This window comes from Sorghum bicolor, chromosome 5 (genome assembly GCF_000003195.3).
Source record: "Sorghum bicolor cultivar BTx623 chromosome 5, Sorghum_bicolor_NCBIv3, whole genome shotgun sequence".
NCBI classification, from domain to species: domain Eukaryota; kingdom Viridiplantae; phylum Streptophyta; class Magnoliopsida; order Poales; family Poaceae; genus Sorghum; species Sorghum bicolor.
In genome coordinates, this window is record NC_012874.2 from 71,144,289 (window position 1) to 71,165,931 (window position 21,643).

Sequence of the window (21,643 nt, forward strand, 5' to 3'; positions counted from 1 at the left end):
TTAAACATGGAATGTCGTTGTCAGCTTCTACATATGATTGAGATTTTTCAAATCACATCGCTCTACATGATTCCTGCTAATTGAAAGGAAATCTAGCTATGTCTTTATTAAAAAAAAGGAAAAAACTTGGAGGGCTTTAATTTGGTAGGTAAATGGTATGGATATTTTTTTTACTGATTGTCCTAAGGGCTTCAGTGTGCATACTATATAATCCATATCTAAATACTCAATTCACTTATATTTAATGTCGATATGCCCATGAATCTAAGGAATACTTTAACTATCTATCCATGTAGGTGTTTTTTTGGTTCAAAATATCAATATTAATCCTACCTTCTAAATTCTCTCGGTCCTTCTCAGGAAACTGGGAACTTCATTGACGGAAGGAGACCATTCCACGCACTAGCATAGAGTTTATTGCCGTCTCCATCAGGCCCGTACGCCAATTATTCCATGCATGTCCACGACGCACGAGTTAATCACAAAGTTTTAGCGTTGATCCGTTCCATCTGCCAACTCCCTTCTCCTGTAGCACATTATTATCAATCTCTTGTCACACTGCGCTATTAAGTTTCTGGTGAGACATACTTTTCCCATAATTTCTCCTCCATGTTCAGATAACATTACCGGAGTAGCAGGTGAGGTAGTTCGTCCATGGCAAGCTTGTCTTCCATTGCACCTTGCCAGCACCATACCTCTCTTCTGGCTCCATTTTCGAACCTCCCCGACCGTGCTGTCATCGTCGCCTCCAGTCATGGAAATGGTAGTGCGTCGTCGCGCATTTCGAGCGGTCGGTGGCGGTGGCCTTCAAGAATCATCCCGACGGCGGTCCGAGCTCGTGCACCACCGGCGACGATGGATAACAAGAACGGGATTGGGATCGCAGAGTTCTATAGGGGAAAGAACATTCTCGTCATAGGTGGAACTGGGTTCCTTGCAAAAGGTGACAAATAGGATGTTTTTTTTCACATTCGTCTTCAATGTTTTGAAGGACCCGAAACGGCGACAAAAGGGGGTGAATGGAAGCTTAAAAATTTCTTTCGAAATATTTAGCCACTATACCAAAATCACTCCAATCCCAGACGAAAATTTCGAAGTAAAAATATCCAGACCAACTCGTGACAAAAGTAAAAGAGTCCTTGCAAAGGTAGAAACCCAACGCAATAGACGGAATGCGATTTGGAACTCAAACGATCAAACAGCGCACAAAACAATACCCGCAGACTCCACTATAGTACCCGTGGACTGTCCGCTACAATATCCCCAATAGTCTGCTACACACGGACTGTCCGCTACAGTACTGCACTGCTCTAGGCCCATCGGTGCGGTACGTCTCTACTTGACCTTCTTCTCGCAGTCGACCACTGTCTTCGAGATCCACACATGCACACCACAAGCCAAGAGACATGTCGCACACATAGTTTTCGCCATGGTAATATTAGTCACCGACTCAACCTATTGATGAATCACATTGATAATCACTCATCATAAAACGAACTACAAAGGTACTTCTCGACATTGTGTTATCCTGGCGCCAAAGTATACCATTCTAAGCTTTGGAAGCGAGCGTCAACTAAATTATTTTTCCTATTTTCTTAATTTCGTTTGCCGAAGTTAGATCGTGTTTAGTTTGTGAAGAAAAAAATTTCGCGACACTATAGCACTTCCGTTTGTTTGTGGTAATTATTGTCCAACCATATCCTAACTAGGCTCAAAAGATTCGTCTTGTAAATTTCGACCAAACTGTACAATTAGTTTTTATTTTTGTCTATATTTAATATTCTATGCATGTGTCTAGAGATTCGATGTGATAAGAAATCTTGAAAATTTTTTGGATTTTGGAGTGGAAGTAAACAAGGCCTTACAACCACACATCAAGTGAGCTGACTATGAATGTCTTATCCTACTACGTTATCGTGTATTTTAATGTCACACCAAGCTATTGTTGTCCTTGGTATTATGTTGGTGTTACGCAATGTTTCAGTCAGAGTTTTGCAAGTCCTCCCTCCAAAATACGTATCATCAATGGTTTTTTTTTCGCAAACATGCAACGGCATATACCATTAAGTAGAAGTAAGAGTTGTTATAGAGGTAAACTATTGGCCTAGGACGCGAGCGGCACTACTATGGCCACACGGAGTTAATCAGGCAACAGTACTACTGAAATCGCGCGCTTTGCTTAGTGTCTATGATACTTGGCAAACGGCTAAAAACACTCGGCAAACTATTTGCTAAGTGTTAAGGTTTGCCGAATGTCTAGCACTAAGCAAACCATTAATTTGTCGTGTGCTTCTCTTTGCCGAGTGTTTCTCAGGTACATGTGCAGTCCAACACCATGCTGCACGAAGACAGCACGGTCAGCCTGGGCACATTTTCACCGAAAACCGAACACTGAACCGAACCGAACCGAAACCGAACCGAATAGTCGGTTTTTCGGTTCGGTGTCGGTTTTCGTTTCTATACTGTTCGGTGTTCGGTTTCGGCTTCGGTTTCGCTTTGACACCGAACCGAATACCCCGAAGAACCGAAATGTAGCCAAGCCACTAGCCAGCCAGGCCTTCGGCCTTCCCCAGTTCCTAGACTCGGCCCAGTAGCCCACCTTCTCAGTCTCTCACTCTCACTCTCGTCCGTCCTGCCGTCCCCATTCCCCAACTCTCTCCTCTCCTAACCCTAACTGAGGTGGCGGCGGCGGCGCCGTGCCGGCGCAACGCTCGGCGCACCCGCTCCCGGCACCCAGGCGCTCGACACACGCCACGCCCGCGCCCAGGGTCCCAGGCGCTCGGCGCAGGGCGCACCCACACGGCCACACCCAGGCGCTCGGCGCAGGGCGGCACACGGTGGCACCCAGGCGCTCGGTGGCTTCAGCGCATCCGCATGGCCGCACCCAGGCGCTCAGCGGCTTTGGCGCACCCGCATCTGCACCCAGGCGCGACGCGTACGAGTCTACATCTTGAGCATGTTTTCTTGCTGTTAAAGTGAAGGGCCGAATGGAGCTTGTTTTCTTTACTGTTTTTTATGCCTGATGGTGCTTTGTTTTCTATGTGTGTGGTTTCTGAACTGCAAGTCTAGAGTGCTCTAATAATTGAACTTTGTATGAATATATTCTATACTGTCTATTTGCATCTGTGTAATATTTATCATCGATTGGTACTTGATGTCAATGATATCAGTTCTGAATGCCTGTGCTCTGCTGTTTCTGGCATCAGTTTGTTCGGTTTCAAACCGAAAACCGAACTTTGTCGGTTTCTGGTATTTTTGCAAACCGATCGGCGCTCATTTTCTGAAAACCGAAGTTTAGAGAAACCGAATAAACCGAACCGAACCGTCGGTTTAAACGGAACGCCCAGGCCGACAGCACGGAGCTGATCCCCAGCGTCTACGCTCAGCAGCATGGAGGATTTCGTCAGGTACATGCAGTCCAACACCATTCTGCACGAAGACAGCACGGAGGGCATGTCATTGCAGCGAGCGCGCAGTCGTCTCCATGCCAAGGCCATGGAGGAGCAGATCATCCACCTCAGTGGCATCTACGAGCCGTACACTTTCTGGCAGGCCAGGTTTGACAGCACCAACACGAAGGCACTCTTCGACGAGATGTCAGTGCAGGAGATGGCAAGAGGTTCCACTTCGACATGAGGAGCGTCAACTGGATGGACTACATCACCAACATTCACATCCCAGGGCTCAGGAAACATGTCCTCAAGGAAAGACAACAGCAGAGGCGTCACAATGAACCCAACAGTAGCCGCTTCAGTTGAGGAGGGGTCATTTCATTTGTAGCAAATCTAAAACTATCCAACATTTAATTTTTAATTGTCGTTATAGCCGTTTCCTCTGAAATGTTGTGTTTGTTTTGTCTGGCATCAAACCACCCAGGAATATGAACCATCTTTTCCACAATTCGTCAAAGTTGGAGCTCACAAACATAATTATGTTTCATTTGACGTAGATCACTACCGTAGCCAAATAAAAGGCAACCACTATCGGACTATATCATTGCTGGTTGCTTTGGAACCGGTAGGTTTGTGGTTTCAACTGATAGTGCTAGTACAACAAGCAATGCATGATAGGGACAGCTGTTCAGGCTGATAGTGATAGGCTACTTTGGGAAAAAATGCATTGCTTTTTATTATGAGGCGGGATCAAGATGAACTTTACACCAAAATTAGTTCGGAGAGATCTAAACTCTATAGTTAACAACTCATTGATTTGAGACAGTTTATATCCAAATATTGAATATAAATTCTGGAATAATCAAATTTGAGATTGTCGACATTGTCGAATCAAGACAAAGTTGTAGTACTCAATAAGATCTACAACTTTATAGTTAACACATTTTTCATTTGAGATCGTTCAAAGTGTTAAATTTGCAATATAAGATCCGTAAATGTGTAGTTAAAGGTATACAACCGCTTCAAAAATAGTGTATTTTCAGAGGCGGTCATTTTTAATGTAACCACCTCCATAAATCAATTTCGAGGGTGGACAACTGTACGGCCCGATTCAGCAAATGTAGCTAAGCCCACTACAGGTCGGGGCAGCCCATGTTGGCCTGACTAGCCCGACTAGGAGGTCATAGTATATAATAGAATCGGAACCCTAGCCCACAACACACTCTGCTCTCAAACTCGTTCACCCCTCCCTCCTCTCATGTAGCTAATTAAGGAGGCGGGTGCATCTTTCCTCTCCCTCACCTCAGCAGCACATCTCTCTTCTCAACCTCACCTACGGTGGCCCGGCCTTCCCTAGGGCAAGGCAGGGGTGCGGGCTTAGTGACACACAGTCTCGCAGGCTTCGCGGCGGATGGTGGTGCGGAGCGGCCTCCTCCGAAGGCCTCTCAAGCACGCAGCCTCCTCCGACAGGTCTACTCTAGTGAACATGCAGGCACGGTCACGGATCTCCTCCTCTAGGGCTCAGACGTCACTGTGGCCTCCTCCAACGGGTCCGCCGACAGCGCGGCGCTCCGACGAATCCAGGCATGGAGCTCCAATTGTAGTGATGGCGCACTCCTAGGATCCCTCTCGGCAGTGGCCGAGGAGCGCTTCACCTCGAGGATAGGAGGCGGATCTAGGGGGGGCGTGCAGATCCACGAGAGGAGGTGGCGCATGCGGATCTAGGGGCGAAACCCCTCGAGGATAGAAAGCCAGAAACCCTCCCCCTTTATATAGGGGAGCCTGTGACGGTTTCGCTGCCCGAGACCCAACGGCTACCGGCGACCGCCGCGGCACGTGGTTCTAGGGGCAAAACCGTCGCATCAATGTAGCGCAATCACAGTGAACGATTAAGGAAAGCAAGTAACGGACAATATGTCGCATCATCGCAAACTGCTCTTTTACCGGAAAACTAAAGATAAACTCAAACGGCCACACTTGCGCACCAGGGGGAGGGCGAGACCTCTGCTGACTGTCAAGGGGGAAGGTCCAAGCTTTTAAGCACGTGGCCCGCAGGTGTGGCCCCACACTCAAAGGGGGGAAAATTGTTGGGGATTCGACCGTGCCCTCCCCCCGGCTGCTTTGGAAGTAATAATCACCACAACTCGATCGCGGTGGCCAAGCCTTCGTACCCCTAACCTTCGTACAACAGGACACGAAGGTTCCGACAAAAAGTTAACATTGATGTAATTTGACTTTATGAGGCAGGTGTGCGAGAATCGACCCGACGTATAGGACCCCTAGAAGCGGGCACCGATCCTTCGGCCAGTGTAAGACGAAGGACATGGAGCCCCTGATGGAGGCAAGGAAGAGAACCTCGAGTGGTGGGCGCTGATCCTTCGGCAGCTGGTCGGCGAAGGACCCGCGATCCTCGGCGGAGGCAATGCGAAGGTCCGGGCTGTGTTAGGGTTTGGAGTTCTGGCAATCCGGCTTGTAAAGTGTTCATGATAGGAATTACTCAAGTTCGCATCTGAACTCTGCGTGCACTGGGCTGTCATATCTAGTACATAATCTTGCTTGTTAGTTGGTGCCCACAAGATCAGAATCATACATAGGTGCTTACTACAATGCAACTATGCAAGTATATATCTTACACCTGAATGGATGTACATGTTCCAGCAACCAGACCTGCTGGGATCGGAGTCGGACCAATGATGTGCATCCATCCATGTACCAAGAACTCTATTGGATCTGATCTCAAGAATAAACTGTGTATATTTGAGTGGAGAAATTATTAGTACGTAATAGGCAGAGCCATGTAGTTTACACGGAGTAAATGATTCTGAGTTCTGACTTTGCTTCACAAGTATTGTAAATTCCAGATTGTTGGGAATTAACACTGCATTGCAAATTCCAGATTGTTGGGAATTAACACTGCATTATTCCAGATTGTTTCATCAAAGCAGAGCTTCAGAGAACAGAGGTCGTTGATTCAGAAAAATGGGCCTTTGGGCCTCGATTGCAAGGAAGAGGATCCACTCGTCCCAGCGGGCGGCGGCCGTCGACGATGCAGGGGCAGGGCGCTGCCGATGACGACGACGAAGAGGTGAGGAGACACCACGTCCCTTTCTTTCCTGGGATATGCTACTTATATAGCTTCATTAGCGTCTCGTTTGTTTCTCCTGCAGTACGAGTGAATTAACCTTCTGTTGTTATTGTTGTTTTATTTTTTGATTTTGAATATCTGAATAATATTTGCAAATCATATAATATATAATGCTGTTATAGTGTTACTTCATGGTGAAAATAACCACAGATTCACGACAAATACATCTTGCACACTATATGCCACAAACTGACAGTCAGACACACTGTTTTTCGCACAGCGTAGTTGCATACACTTTTTTTTCGAGGAATCAACAGGGTGCTATAATATAAGAACTTCAATAAATGACGGACGGGCCGGGGGTATGTAGAGTTGCAGACTTATTCATTCACGATTCAGCGCAGTCAAATTGTGGAGCCAACATCCTTATTTCTTCAGCATCCATGTTCCAGAACACCTCAGGGCATTGATCATCCCACATGGCAGCTGTTGTTGCCGGAGTGCACAAGGGAACAATACTGCTGCATGTTTTCTCGTCTGCTTGATGAATGACCTGCGGCAAGGCAGGCGCCTGCAGTGGTGTCTCCATCTCCCTCCAAATCTGATCCATGACGAATCCATCGTCGACAGTCCGTGTGCTCTCAAGGGCACTACCTATGATGCAGCTACTGAAATTATTGTGAGTGTCACCACAGCTCATCACATCGACTGGAGAATTACTGTCAAGGAGGCAGGACGTGTATGTCGTCAGTGACGAAGGTGACATGCTCGTCTCCCTCTCTTGCGCTTTCATTCTCATGCGTGTCTTCCAGTAGTTCTTGATGTCGTTGTCGGTGCGGCCCGGCAGCCTCCGGGCTATCCTAGACCAACTTCACATGCATCGATCGAAAAATCTCAGTGTGAGTAGTTCCAGCTTCACCTAATTAAATTTCCGTGACTGAGGAACGAAACTGAAGTCTTGAAAATTGTTAATTATTGGGACGATCGAAACAAACCTGTTACCCCAGCGAGAATGGAGCTCGATGACAAGCCGTTCCTCTTGCTGCGACAAGCGTCCATGCTTGCGGCTAGGGTGGAGGTAGTTCACCCACCGCATGCGGCAGCTCTTGCCCGACCGGTTGAGGCCTGTATGAGCATGAGCATACACAGAGAGCGTGAAGCAACTACTGTGAACTTGTGAAGTGTGAAGAGGGTTGTTCTTGTTCAGACACATGCATGGTATACGTGTTGCTGTTTAATTGATTGCTAGCTTAATCTGTTGAAGGATTTCAAATATATAAAATAGAGTAGCTACCTAATTTGCTGTAGTTCCACAACCACCCCTCAAACCTGAGACCTGGGCAATGGAGTCCCAGCGGCGGTCACCGAGAAGGCGGACAGTACATACCAGTTGCATGTCCTCCTCCTCTGTCCATGGCCCCTTGCGCATCTCCTCTCTCACTGTCACCATGCTAACTTTGCTTGCTTCAAGTCCTTCAACCTTGTATTCCAGTTTCAGCGGTGGTCACTGAGAAGGGGAACCAGTCTGGCTGCTCTTCTTTCCCTTTGTGGATGTGGATTAACGCTCCAGTTTCAGATGGTTTACATCTTTGATGAACAAGGTCCAGCTTGATAGGAGTTGTGTACTTGTGTTAAGGAGAAGGAAGCCTTATTACCTGTGTATATATATGGGGCTGCAGGTGGCTTTTGCCACTACTCATTTATAGTAAGACACTCTCAATTTAATAATAAATAAAATAAACGAGGAAGCACTTGCAATGGCTGTCATTTAGAGAATCCCAGATAGCCTCATCTTATCATCATTGTGGGCTCAGAGTTGGTAAAAAGTTGGCTACCCTTGGTGTCAAGTCTTTAGTGGATACTAGTGCTGGATTTATGTATTATTTATACCTATAGCACTTCAAATACCTTTAACTTGTCCCATCATTATTTTGCCTTCTTGCAGATGCTCTCACTGAACATGATTTGATCCCACGCCACACATTGTAAACCCACAGCAGGGGGTTGCTCGTGCTCATCACTGTATTAACACAAAACCTCAGCCCTAAGGGGCCAGAGATGTTTTCCCCTGGTGAAAGTGACGTTGTAAAAATGCTTTTTTTTGTAGCAGTGCCAGGAGGGAGCAAGACAATGTACATATATCCTTGTAGTAGCTAGGCTAGACCAAAATCCATGAGAAACCAAGGATGGGAAACCAAGGGAAAGCTTCACCTTTAATTTTCTTATCTTCTTGCCAACACAAAAGGAGGGATTAACCTTATTGACCCATGGGCGAAAGCATTAGCATATCTTCCCCATAAGCATTGGGAAATGGCTTCCTTGACAAGAGACTAGCTACTAGTTATTAGGAAGTGGAGATACGGTAATGATATCTACAATATCTGTAATCTAGATTTTCTAATCAATAGTCACTATTAGAGTCTTATATATAATCTAAGGAGATCAAAACATGACCTATCACTGGCTACCTTGTATAAATCGTATCATCATTAATTTATGCCTGCATTGTTGCATGGAGAAGAAAGCTTTGAAATGACTGGTCTCTAGGGCATTGGTAGGCCTTCAAAAAGCAGGATAGACCTAATTTCTCCACTCCTACAGAAATATCTGATTTGATTTTGAAAGGTTCCCTTAATTAGCATAAAGTTGAGTATATACCATTTTCTCGCATGAGGCACATGGAACGTGGGGAGGCCATCAACCTGTAGTTGTTAGTGTTGGTGTTGCAAGTCCACCTTTGTGTGTGTGGGACGGCACTTTACAAATTTGTTATCTTGGCATCTATCCCTGCATGCTTTTGGAAACTTCAATCCTTTGTCTATTTTTTCGTGCTACTACTTCTCAGACCAATCAAGCCACCTTGAGCTTGCATGTAAAATACACCAGAGCTTGAGCTTGAAGACTGGCCCTGAAAGCAAATCTGAAAGGATGATAATATAAATGATGTATATATGGCCCTTATCGTGCAGTGAAGAATTAGCGTGTGAAATTTTATTTATGCCAAGAGAAACGAATTTACTGGGGCAGATATATATAAAGAAAAATATAAGAATGATGTATACACTTAAGATGCGTGCCAACTACATATATAGGCATGATATGAACGTTTTTTGCGAAAAAAAAACGAATGGATATGAGGAATTATTCTGTACACGTTTGGGAGGAACAGCAGGAGAAAGGGGATGCAGCAGTTGAAAACAGGTTCACATTGGCAGGCCTCAAACGCTCGGGGTCTATGGGCCATGGGCCGTTAATACTACACATCATCTGTGCGAATTTTAGGGGCTACATTGCCAAGTAGGATAGACGGATCTTTTAGGGGCTAAAAAATAAAAACTTTTTAAAATTTCTCGTCACATCGAATCTTACGGTACATACATAGAACATTAAATATAAATAAAAACAAAAACTAACTATACAATTTACTGTAAATCGTGAGACGGATCTTTTAAACCTAGTTACTCCATGATTAAATAATATTTGTCAAATAAAAACGAAAATACTACAATGTCAAAATCTAAAAACTCAAGGCTATAGTTAAGCAGGCCAAAGGCCATTACATTAAGTACAGACCTCCTACTGACGGCTGATGAAATGTATTTATTTAGTCATTTATTTAATTATTGATTTACTGTGATCTTTTATTGGAGACGGTTGTGAAAATCGTCTCGATTAATACCATTTATCCGCCATGGTTAAATTTTTTTAAGTAGTGTTTGCAGAAACCAAATAAAATTGGTTTTATTTTTTTTAATAATAGTCTGACTTATTATGTATTTTATAATTTTAAGATGGTTTGATCATATTCAAAAAATAATAAAAAGCTAGTAATAATTTTGAATTGGGAATCCTAAACTATTTTCAAATTTATTGACACCGTTTTCTCTCTCTTTATTGTTCTTTGTGGGTGCTTGTCACCTCGCTCGTGTCGTTCGTCATCGTGCACTGCCAATGTTCAACAAGGAACCAGAGCTATTGGCAGGCCACGTGGCTACAGTCGTGTGAGCTCGTTCGCTTATTTTATCAGCTGTATTTTTCTATTAGTTAGTAGTATTTTTCTCTCACAATAAATTAGCCAACGGTAATTTTAGCCATGACTTTTCAGATCAGCAAACATGCTATGCCCTGTGGTCTGGCGACGCTTTGTCATGCGATTGTGCAAACTAGAATAAAACTTAATTATACAAAATATTTGATAATATTTTGAAAAATTATCTATATTTTTTTTAAAGTTCAATTAACCTCCTAAACTATTATGAAAGTCTGATTTATATCTCTCATACCTTACGTGGCGTCACGTAACAATGACTGACGTAGAGGCATGTGAGCAAAAACCATACATTGAGGTAAATCTGATGATTTCAAGAGTTGAGAAGTCTAAAAACTTGGTTTTCTAGTTCAGAGAGGCAAATCGGACCTACACAATAGTATATAGAGATGAGAAAATTTTTCAAAAGAAAAAAGGAAAAAGTTTATATTTCCTTCCTCAACTTTCACGAAAGTTTGTTTTTCCTCCCTCAGTTCCAAAACCGGAAAAACCACCTCCTCAACTTTTCAAATTGTGCATTTTACCTTCCTGGAGCGGTTTCAAAAGCGGTTCTGGTACAGTGAATGGTGATTTTGCTACAAACGGTGGTTTTGTATTTTTATTTTTTAATTATTTCGGTTGAATCTTTGAAAAATCATAGTAAATCATATAAAAATCATAAAAATAGAAAATCTATTTTTTTGGACTCCACAAAAGTAGATGTACATAGTAAACATATAATATGGTATGCTTTAGTATAAAATTTTTTCTATAAATGTTTTGTATTTTTTTTTATTTTGCTGAATCTGTGAAAAATCAGAGTAAATCATATGAAAAAGAAAAAAAAAATCTAATTTTGTTGGTCTCCACATGAGTATATATACACAATGAACATATAATATGACTATGCTTTAGTACGACAAAATAATTATAGAAGTTATAGCTATGAATTATTTAAATTAATTATAGAAAAATATAGATATAAAGGTACAACAAAAAATTTGTAGTGCGTAGATATGCTCAAAAGTAAAAGAAAAAATGCACTCGGCATAACTGAAATGGGCCTTGGGCCTCCTGTTATATCGGACATATATTTCATTACTTGGGCCGACCCGTCGCCTCGCCGTTCTTCCATCATCTCCTTTCCCTTCGGCTACAGTAGAAGTGTAGAACAGGGCGGCCGAACGGCGATTCGGCCGGCTTCCGGCGTCGATTTCGTCGTCGTCGGTACCTTCTCCCCGTCTTCGACCAGCACGGCGCCGGCAAGCAGGGTGTCGATTCCTCTACCAGGTTTCCAGATCATCTTGTTGCGACATTGAATAAAATCACTCCATTTCTCCAGAAGAAAAAAAAAAGCCCAGTCATTCTGCTTACCAGTCGTGCTCGCCGCCGCCGGCAATGCAGGGCAACGACAATGCGAGAAGCTATAAGGTCCGTTCCAATGGCACCCGACTTCCCTTTGCAGATACTAATACATTTCTTTTCGCGCGCGTTAGTGCTTGAATGAATTCTCCTTTGCAATCGCGGTCATTAGTCCCAAGTCGTCCTGCTGCAGATCTAGAATCCGGTGCGTATCTTTGTGTCCTGCACTGCACTAGGACTAGGAGGTAGACTAGTTTTCAGCGGCAGGCAATGTTAGGGTGTGATATGAGGTGGAGGGAGGTAGGAGGTTTACCTAACAAACCAAATGGGCGATGGTGTTTCTGTTTAGGTTCTGCTACGGGAGTAGTGAGTAGTATTCAAATGCCTTGCTAATATTTTTGCTGGATGTTGTTAGTCTGTTTGGTCATACCTAATGTAGCATGAATTCCCTCCCAAGGTGCTTACAAGTGGAGGTGTGATTAGGTATAGGGCGCCAAACATGTGGTACCACAGCGAATTATCCATTGACTTTTGGCTTTCTTTTTTCTGCGAGTTAAGCTTTGGCTGTGAACAATTACAGAAAACACCAAATCTGTTTAGTGTGCAGAATTCCAGTTTATGTATTTCAGAGGGCACGTATGATTTTCTTCTTTTTTAGTAAATGGTGTGTAGAGAAAGCGAGCGTATTCTTGATTATATAAGTTTCGCATAAACCCACTCCTTCACCTTCCAGATATTTTTTTCTTGACGTCACAGTACTTCCTTTGGACCATTAAGCTATTAGTATATGCAAATGCTTACCGAACTATTTTAGGTATTAGGGAACATGATAACAACTTTTTCTAGACGACTCAAAGGTTCAGAGATTGATTACAAGATTAACCAACTACAGTTCTAGTATGCTCCATTTGGTTTTAGTTTCAGATAGTGTGTGCTGACATTGGGCTGTCGAAGTATCTGGTGTATCAACTGCTCTACTCTATAGCATCTATTTGACTTGTTCAGCCCTATACTGTGGCAGGACAGAAGTTTCTTTGGACAATTTCAATAGTGAGGTGCCTTCTGGTTATTGCAGCCTTGTATTCGGGGATGCTTATGTTTGATTTCTTATTCAGGACTCTTACCCATGTCTCATTGCCATGCAAAATGCATCTGATTTTGGATCATTTATGGATAATAGTTTGCTTCGTCTTAGTTTCCTCATTGGATTTTGAGTTTGTTAATACACCTGAGTAAATGGCGAGTTAATAGTGCTTTTCAAAATATAACATGCTGCCTCATAAATTCTTAGTTTCCGAATGGGCATACAGATTTCAAATTTTTTGTATCATAATCTTGTGATCTTATTCTTTTTCTGTTGCTGGCTTCTCTGTAAACTTGTTTTCTTTTAATAAAATTCCTGTAGGGATGCAAATCCCTCCAGTTCCATCAAAAAAAAAAATGTTGTGATCTTCTGGTACTTTGATTTCCTCTCTGATCTAAAAGAATCATAATTGCATCACACAGTGGAAACTTTCTTGTCTTGTTGTTAGATAAGTAAAACACCATGGCCATAATCTGCTACTCTGCTTTATATTGGCTGTCTTTTGCTGAGTTGTTTTCCATTTGCGAATTCACTATATATGTAGATGTAGGTAGCCCCAACATGTGTCCTTTTCCTTTTTGCAACTTGCATTATTTAATTTAACAGAAGAAAAAGGAAAGAAACTTTTAATTCTTATCCGTATCAAAGCTTTTCTCCAAGTTGTATGCCGTGGAGTAAAAGAGAGCAGCGATGGCTGAGTCTTTGTGGTCCATGCACTACCTTATTGCTCAATTAGAACAAAATCTTAGCTTAATTATTTGCAGCAGCAGTTTCAACAAGTAGTTGGCTATCAAGGTCTCAAGTGCAGATCACTTATCAACAATTTTTATTTACCTTATCACACATAAAATTTCTTATTTGTTGCGTGCATTACCTGCAACTTCTTCCTCGTCTTATTGGTTAGTGTCATTTAACTTTATTATTAAATACTAATGCAAACCAGCTTTGTAACTATTGAGAGACGAAATGACAGCTCACTCACTCTTGCACTGAACCTGCAAGTTCTGTTCTGTTCACTTGTACTGACACATCTACAGTAGTCCAAAAGTTCTCACGAATATTGGCCTGGAAAAAGCTAATGGTAGTGCATCCCATGCAAGAAGTCAGTGGGTTTTCCTTGTCACTGATGTTTCTGGCCTGTTTCAGAACTTACCTATGGACAAGCTGCGTACGTGTACCAAGATCTCTATTGGAACTGAACTTGAGAATAAACAGGCTGTTATTCCTGCTCTTTATTACAAATAACTTGTGGATTTATTTCTGTTAGACAGGCTATTAGTGGCCTAACTAGGTTTAAGCTGTGGTTGGGCATAGGCCCATGCACATAGGGTTGCTGCTGCCTATAGCTCTGCATGCACATGTATCCTGTTCTTGGTAATCATCAATCTAATCCCACACAATATTTCTTGCTTACATTTCTGTTTGACATGCTGTAAACTAAGTTTTTGTCTATCTTGGGCTCTATTTTATTGGACGAATATATCTCTCTCTCCCTCTCTCTCTCTCTCTCTCTCTCTCTCTCTCTCTCTCTCTATTATTTTTCCTGAATCCAGATACAGTTTTATCTGGAACTAGTTTTTTTTTTTTTTTTTTTTTTTGGGGGGGGGGGGGGTACCCATTTAGAACTGGGCTCAAGTTTGGTGAAATCAGAAAATTGTTTGTCTAATAGAAATATTTCATCATGATTAAAATCTGCCTTTATTTTATCCTTAGAAATATAACTTTAATGTAATATTCAATTTGCATCAAATTCATATTCTATTGAATAATAACTGCAAACCAGATTATGCTGCTATTTGTTCGGCGCAATAACAACAGAGATAAATAAGTACATGATGCATATAGAGCGTCCTTGTATTGCACACTATTCCACAAACTGATACAAACTATTTTGCACACTAATAGATACATACATCATAAGCATACCTCCAGTATCACTGTATATTTTAAAATACTGAAACCCATACTAATGCAAGCATAGCTAGGAAGTACAAGTACTGCAAATCTGCTAGGCAGATAGCCGAGTGGCCTGACCAATATAGATGTATTCCTTCAGCTTTCAATAGTGAGGGCCTTATTTACCATAACCAAATAAGCCAACATCAAGGTTTCTTCATCTTCTATCACATCATGATTTCTTGATCTTCCATCTTCCAGAATACCTCAGGATATTTGTAGTCCCACATAGCAGATGATGGTAGATGACAGGGGATACTGCTGCATGTCTTCTCTTTCCCTTCAGCAATACCCAGCAAGGCAGGTGCCTGAGGTGCCTCAATCTCCTTCCATATCTGGTCCATGGGATATCCATCCATGACACTCTGTGTGTTCTCGAGGGCGCTGGTGACGCAGCCACCATTGTGAGTGTCACCACTGCTCATCCCAATGACTGGAACAGTGTCAAGATGGCAGGCTTGGTATGTCAGTGAGGAGCATGAGGATGAAGGTGATGACATGCTCATCTTCCTCTCCTGTGCTTTCTTTCTCATGTGTGTTCTCCAGTAGTTCTTGATCTCGTTGTCTGTACGCCCTGGCAGCCTCCGTGCTATCCTAGACCACCTACATATGGAGAGTTTGAGTGAGTTTTGTCTTCACCTAAATTTAGTAACTGAGAAAAGTTACTCTAGAAAAACTTCAGACCAAACCTGTTCCCCCACCGAGCATGGAGCTCAATAATAAGGCGTTCTTCTTGTGGTGACATGCGGCCATGCTTGAGGCCAGGATGAAGGTAGTTCACCCACCGCAGGCGGCAGCTCTTTCCTGTCCTGTTGAGGCCTGCATGAACATAGAGAACGTATAGTATGAAGAGGGCTGGTTAGACAGGAAGACATTTATGTTTGCGACTTTGCGCTAAGAATAGCAAAATAGCTACCTAAGTTGTAGTTTCCCAACCCCTCAAACCTGAGACTTGGGCAATGAAGTCCCAACGACGGTCACCAAAGAGGCGGACAGTGCATACCAGTTGCATGTCCTCCTGCTCTGTCCATGGCCCTTTACGCATCTCCTCTCTCACAGTCACCATGTTACTACCACACTAACGTTGCTCGCTTCTACCTTGGATAGGTTGGGAACCAGTCTTGGTGTTCTTCTTCCTCTGTGTGCTTGTCGGCTCCAGTTTCAGGTTTAGATCCTTGATGAACTCCAGCCTGATAGGAAGAACTCCAGCCTGATAGTTTCAGGTTTAGGGAGAAGAAGCCACTATGTCTTATGCTTCGTACTGAATTGTTGTCTTCAGCCACTCATTTATAGGCAACAGGAGAAGCTCTTCCCCCTCAAGAAATAAATAAAATAGGAAGCAGTTGTGTGGTCACATGACTTAGTGCATGTGATTTTAGAGAATCCTATAGGTCCTATCATCACTGGGGCTGTGTGTACTCAGACTTAGCTAAGAAATTTTGCTTCCCCTGGTTATTGCTTTGAGTAACGTATTATAGCAGCGAATGGTCAAGTCTACTTTGTTTATAGTGGATTCAGAATACATGTAACACTTATCTCCTATCTGTTAGCTTTGTGGGTTGACTCCAATCATTTTGACATAAAACAATAAAAATGTTTCTTTTCTTTATACGAAAGAAATATGGTGTAACAATATTTTTTTGTTATGCTTCACCCCAAAAAGGGAGAAACTTCTGTGCCTATCTTTATTATGTTGATTTAGTACGCTCTTAGCATTATTACCTTTAGCATCTTATTCTTTGATAAGAGGAATAGACGCCTGACTTTGAAGTCTGAAGTGGATACTGGTGCTTGCTTTAGGTAACCCATAACGAGGACATGATTTATACCTGCACTTCATGTATGTCAACAATGTCCAATCATTTTTTATTTTCCTTTTCTAGATGCTTCATGGGTATTATAAATGGGTCGCTGTAGGGTTTTCCTAGAAATTGAAAAAAAAAATTGTACCCCTGCTCTTCACTGAACCTTTTACCCAGTGAGATATGACAGTTGATTGACCATATAGAAATTCTTAATGCTGATCCATAATTTGCTTGCTACATACATGCATTCAGAGACAAACCGTGTTTCAAGTGCAGCAAACTTTTTAGGAACTGTCGCCTATTTCCTTTCCCCTGGAAGTGAAAAACATTTGCTTTTCTGTCAGCTGTTGTCATTGGCACAGAGAACTCCATCCTGTTTTCTCATGTCAGCCATTATCCTAAGCATAGCAAAAAATCTCAGTCATAAACACACCTTCAATAGAAACAACACTTAAATTCACAAAACGCATATTCTTCCACTGAGGGTGCCTTGTAAAAAGAAGTTATTTCGGTATTAGTTGAGTGGAACCACATAAAAGTAACCTTTGTGTGTCTGTATCAAGTACTAGAATGACTTGTGCCATTACGCAGAGCTTTCCTGATTTAGTGGTGGTACTGTTGAAAGCATATCTGCAGTGTTTCAGATGTATAAAATGTGTTTTTTATCGATTTTTTTTTCTTATAATTGAAGGCAGAATATGCTTAGGTATGCTGGCCGATATAGCAGACGCCAAGTGGTTTTGATCATTTGTTTCTTAAATTGTGCTTCCTTTTCTTGGTTCAGCATCATCAGAAATTGGCATTATTTGTCGCATGGCACATGTTGACTGATAAGTGAGCGAGATGAATGATGGATCTTTCTAAGCTCCTGACTATCATTGTATCACTCATTGCTATCTTTTGTATATCATTTATGGGTGCATGGATATTAAATGACAGGTTTCTAGACAGTGGGGCCCTGAGAAATTTTTTATCTTCAAGACCTAACTTCTCCATTGCCATAGAATTAGTTGTTTTGATCTTGAAAGGTTCCCTTAGCACAACGTTAGTCATGAGGCTGACCCGGATGGAGGGGAGAAAGGCATGGAAGGAGCTCTGATGTGGATGCCACCAACCTACATCCTGTGTTGCAGTCCACTTTGTGGTGGGGACGGCTTCACCAACTTGTTATCTTGGCATCTATCCTGCTTTTGGAAGGCTCCCTGTACAATGAACACTGCTATATTCCACTAATGGAGAGCCCAATCGTCATTTTGCCATTGCTCTGTTTGTTTGTTAGTCTTTTGTGCTTCTTTAATCTGTCTATATGTCGGTTGCTGTAGTCTCTGACTGCTACCAAGAGCTCATCATTCTCGTTCCCTGGCTGTGGCAGGATGTACTACTGACTTTAGGACTGATCAGTCATCATCACTGTGATGAAACCTTTTATTCTGTTTCCATATCCACGAGTGCATGGCCTAAGTCAGGTCCTTTTCTCAGATACGTGATTTTGGAATTCTTTCTGACTCTCCATCATGTAGTAGTTAGTACTTAATGTGCATAGAATAGAAGCCCAATAAAGTTATATAATATTTATGCTTGATTTCATATTTTCGCGTGCAAGTATGGCACCATTAGTTTCTGACATGTCTGAAACTTGAAATTATGGTGGAACTAAATCTTCCAAAACTGTATCTTTTACTGAAAGGATTTGTTTTATGCATATGTGCAGAATCAGCAGCTGTCAATCACCTTAAGCATGAACAGTCTGATGATAATTTTCATCGTATGGTGATGGAGACCAGCACAAGCTGATGAATCAGCCAGTTTTCTCGAGGAAATAGGCTGACGAGTACCGTAAGTCTTCAGATCCTTTACGTCTGAATTTTTAATTTCTCGATAAGATGGTAGAAAAATCGGTGCTTCTTACCGCTAGCGTGAGCCCCAGACTCTCTATTAGTGTGCACTAACCTCAGCCATGATGTGGATGCCTGCAGGCCGACGAGCCAACCGATTCTCCCAAAAGCATATGGTGATAAGGAACACCGAATTTCACAGGTGATCCTGGTCCCGGCAGCGGACGCCAACTGCAATGCAGATGAGAGCGACAGCACCACCCAGTCTCGCATGATTTGGTCTCACTACACACTAACACTAGGTGGAGAGGAGCCCAGGGTGGCAAATAAGGATGAGCTATCAAAAGCAGCGTCCACTGGGAAGCTGATGGACAGAAAACTAAGCTTGCTTTGGCCTGCTGTGGCCTGTGAGGTTAGCACACAGTGAGCTCATGATAACACTTGTCCTGCCGTGGGGCTTAGTGGAGGTCAGTTGATGCGCTCTATCTATTGTTGACGTAAATGCTGGGCCATTAGCAGACGACCGTTGAGCGGATGCATGATTGCGTTCGGCTTGTGGCTGCATTTTTGACATGTCAATGCTGGTGAACAGTAAACTATATGTGTGTGTATTTGATTTGTTTGAGATGACCAGTCCTCTTAGTTTGTTTTATAGGTACGGTCCGATATTTTTGTGAATAGTGGAGTCCGATGCAGGCTCAAGAGTCAGCCATTACCTACCAGATCGACCCTGACATGGAACATTTTCTTAAGTTTGAGGCCCGTGATAAGCTAGGTGATCGATCATCCTTTTCCTGTTGTGGCTTGTTTTCGCTTTCAGTTGCCTCTCATATGCAGCCAGCTTGATTCACATTGTTCTGTTTCATTGGTGATGACCGAAAGGTGATAGATGCTGCAAAGAACAGAGTTTTTTACCTCGGTTTGTATGTTGCGTGTGGCGAATGTTGCCATTTAGCATCGATGAATCTGCACACCTGTACATTGTATACTTAGCAGCTGCTGGTTTTGGAGATCTCTCTCATGTCAAGGAGTAGGACACGACACCGATTCCTACAAATGGCTCTCATATTTTCAATGCTGCAGACAGTTAGAAATATATGTTATCAACGGATCATTTGTGTCTTGGTGTTGGTTGCGTCGAGCTTGAGCTTGCTTGGCACTACTCATGGAGTCATGGTGAACTGGATAATCTTGGTAAGCTGTGTGTGATGCTCGGTTTTCAGGAATAACTGTAGGTTAGGGCCAGGGGTATCTTCTTGTTTTTGGATATGTGTGCGCCTTGCATCTAGAAAGGTACTGTAAACTGAACACTCAGAATTGCTATGTAATTAATGAGATTTTTGATATATGGAATAAAGTTTGATGATGAGGTAAGATCAATTTCGTTTCTCTGAATAAAATGAAAAATACAACATCATGCATAGGTGATTTTCTGTGTAATATATAATACTACCACTGTCCCATATACCAAAAACTCTACGTTATATTGTTATCCCAAGTCAAATTATCTTAATTTTACAAGTCAAATTATCTTAATTGTACCAAGTTTATTAGAAAAAATACCTAGCAAATAAATATAATTAGATTTATTATAGAATATATTTTTGTACTATATTTATTTGGTGCCATAAAGTTGACAAACTTCTACATATTCGGGTTAAAGTTAAAATAGTAACTTAGGATAAAAGTAGAAGGGCATATTCTTTGGCACGGAGGCAGTAGGCTATATCTACGCGCACCTTCATTTTAACCAGCTTTTAACAGTCGAAATTCTTAAAATGATAATATTTGAAGGTCTGTACAAGTTGAGATAAAGATACAAACAATTTGGGCCTTGGCCTAACAAATCCACACAGAAGTGCGACCTAGGCAATCCAGCTTTGGAAGATCTAGGTAATCCAGCTTTCTAATAATTGGGCCCAACAAATCAACATTGTTGGGCTCCACTAAGTGGGGAAAATCATCCTAACTGTGGGGTTGGGAAGACGATGTCAGCTACCTATTTTTATACTATCTATATTTTGCTTTTAATTCCAGCAGCACTACTAAATCAGACTACCTAGATTAATCCTAGCAGAGAATGATGTGTGGTCCTATGTGTCTTCCTCTTCCTTGTCTCTCTATCATAGACGAACTTGGCCATGGCGGGGAGGGGGAGAGGCGTGTCCGACAGGGTCACACAGCAGTGTCGCGATGATGGTGGGGAGACGCGCCTGCGAGGAGGTGTGCATTGGATGGGGAGGGCTGCTAGAGTCGCACGAGAACCTCACGGCCATGGCAGGAAGGGTGCCGTCATGCATCGGTGCAGGGAAAGGTGGGGATGCCAGGTGGCTCACGCGGAGATGGTGGTGTGAGGGCTCACCAGAGATAGGAGGGGATGATGAGGGAGGTCCAAGGAAGAAGTAGCATGTGGGCGGCGGCCGGATCCAGCGATGGCTTGCTTTCGAGTGCCTGCGGAAGGAAAAAGTCGATGGAAATTTTAGGTAGTCATTTTTGGTGGACCAACAGATATAGGTAGTGGGAGAGAAAATTGGTTAGGCCAACAGGTAGTCGGATAGGTAGCCTGTTGGAGACGTTTTTTTACCTTCACTATCCAAATAGGATAGGTAGTGAGTTTAGGTAGCCTGCTAAAGATGTTGTGAGTAGTCCTTTGTCGCCATGGCCAGTCGTGAAGTTCAGCCTATTCTTCCTTTAACGACTCTAACACATAGTAGCCCTGTTCCCATCCTCGTTTCCGGAACGGGAACGAACAAGATAACTTTAGATATCATTTTATAAAGTGAACAAGAACATTCGCGTTTTCGAAACGTAGACGTTTCTGAAACGTGAAATATGAAAATGAGAACGTGGGTCATGTTTTTTTTTCTCAGGCTACTAAGCTCCCGCAACCCCTCGCACTCTGCCTCACAACCTAATTATAATTATGTTTTTCTACACTTTTTTTTCAAAGTGTGGTAATTACATTTGATTAGGGTATGTATATAATTTTTTATTAGCATTGGTCTTTTCACTAATGCTCTAGAAAGTATATATATTCTGAGATGGAGGGAGTAATTGTAATTGTGACCCGACGAGTCCCGGAGTGCCTGCAGTAGTA

The 21,643-nt window shown here is 42.6% G+C and overlaps 2 protein-coding genes and 1 long non-coding RNA gene across 5 annotated transcripts; 1 reads left to right on the top strand and 2 right to left on the bottom strand.

Moving 5' to 3' along the window:
* On the bottom strand, window positions 6,639-8,152 carry LOC8086015 (myb-related protein MYBAS1). 3 transcript variants are annotated; one of them, XM_021460900.1, is made up of 3 exons: window positions 7,865-8,152; window positions 7,473-7,602; window positions 6,639-7,346 (listed from the first exon to the last, which is right to left on the bottom strand). In XM_021460900.1, the coding sequence occupies exons 1-3, from the start codon at window positions 7,890-7,892 to the stop codon at window positions 6,866-6,868; spliced, it is 639 nt and encodes a 212-aa protein (XP_021316575.1). In that variant the 5' UTR covers window positions 7,893-8,152; the 3' UTR covers window positions 6,639-6,865. The 3 variants fall into 3 exon arrangements, with proteins under 3 accessions (XP_021316575.1, XP_021316576.1, XP_021316574.1); XM_021460901.1 differs by having other exon boundaries at window positions 7,772-8,151; XM_021460899.1 differs by having other exon boundaries at window positions 7,473-8,152.
* Window positions 11,629-19,926, top strand: LOC110435662. The gene is made up of 3 exons (XR_002453469.1): window positions 11,629-11,935; window positions 18,423-18,547; window positions 18,688-19,926. It is a non-coding gene; the product is annotated as an uncharacterized LOC110435662 (long non-coding RNA).
* Window positions 14,767-16,341, bottom strand: LOC8086016 (myb-related protein MYBAS1). Its single transcript, XM_021461486.1, has 3 exons — window positions 15,852-16,341; window positions 15,596-15,725; window positions 14,767-15,509 (listed from the first exon to the last, which is right to left on the bottom strand). Exons 1-3 carry the CDS (start codon window positions 15,970-15,972, stop codon window positions 15,074-15,076), a joined length of 687 nt encoding a protein of 228 aa, XP_021317161.1. The 5' UTR covers window positions 15,973-16,341; the 3' UTR covers window positions 14,767-15,073.

What these genes read in the sequence shown, in the direction of transcription:
- LOC8086015 (XM_021460899.1), bottom strand. Translation starts at nt 7,690, where the DNA reads ATGTGTCTGAACAAGAACAACCCTCTTCACACTTCACAAGTTCACAGT. An exon ending in CATTCTCGCTGGGGTAACAG is followed by an intron (nt 7,347 to 7,472) that starts GTTTGTTTCGAT and finishes ATGCATGTGAAG; the next exon opens with TTGGTCTAGGATAGCCCGGA.
- LOC8086016 (XM_021461486.1), bottom strand. Translation starts at nt 15,972, where the DNA reads ATGGTGACTGTGAGAGAGGAGATGCGTAAAGGGCCATGGACAGAGCAG. An exon ending in CTTCATTGCCCAAGTCTCAG is followed by an intron (nt 15,726 to 15,851) that starts GTTTGAGGGGTT and finishes ATGTTCATGCAG; the next exon opens with GCCTCAACAGGACAGGAAAG. An exon ending in CATGCTCGGTGGGGGAACAG is followed by an intron (nt 15,510 to 15,595) that starts GTTTGGTCTGAA and finishes CTCCATATGTAG; the next exon opens with GTGGTCTAGGATAGCACGGA.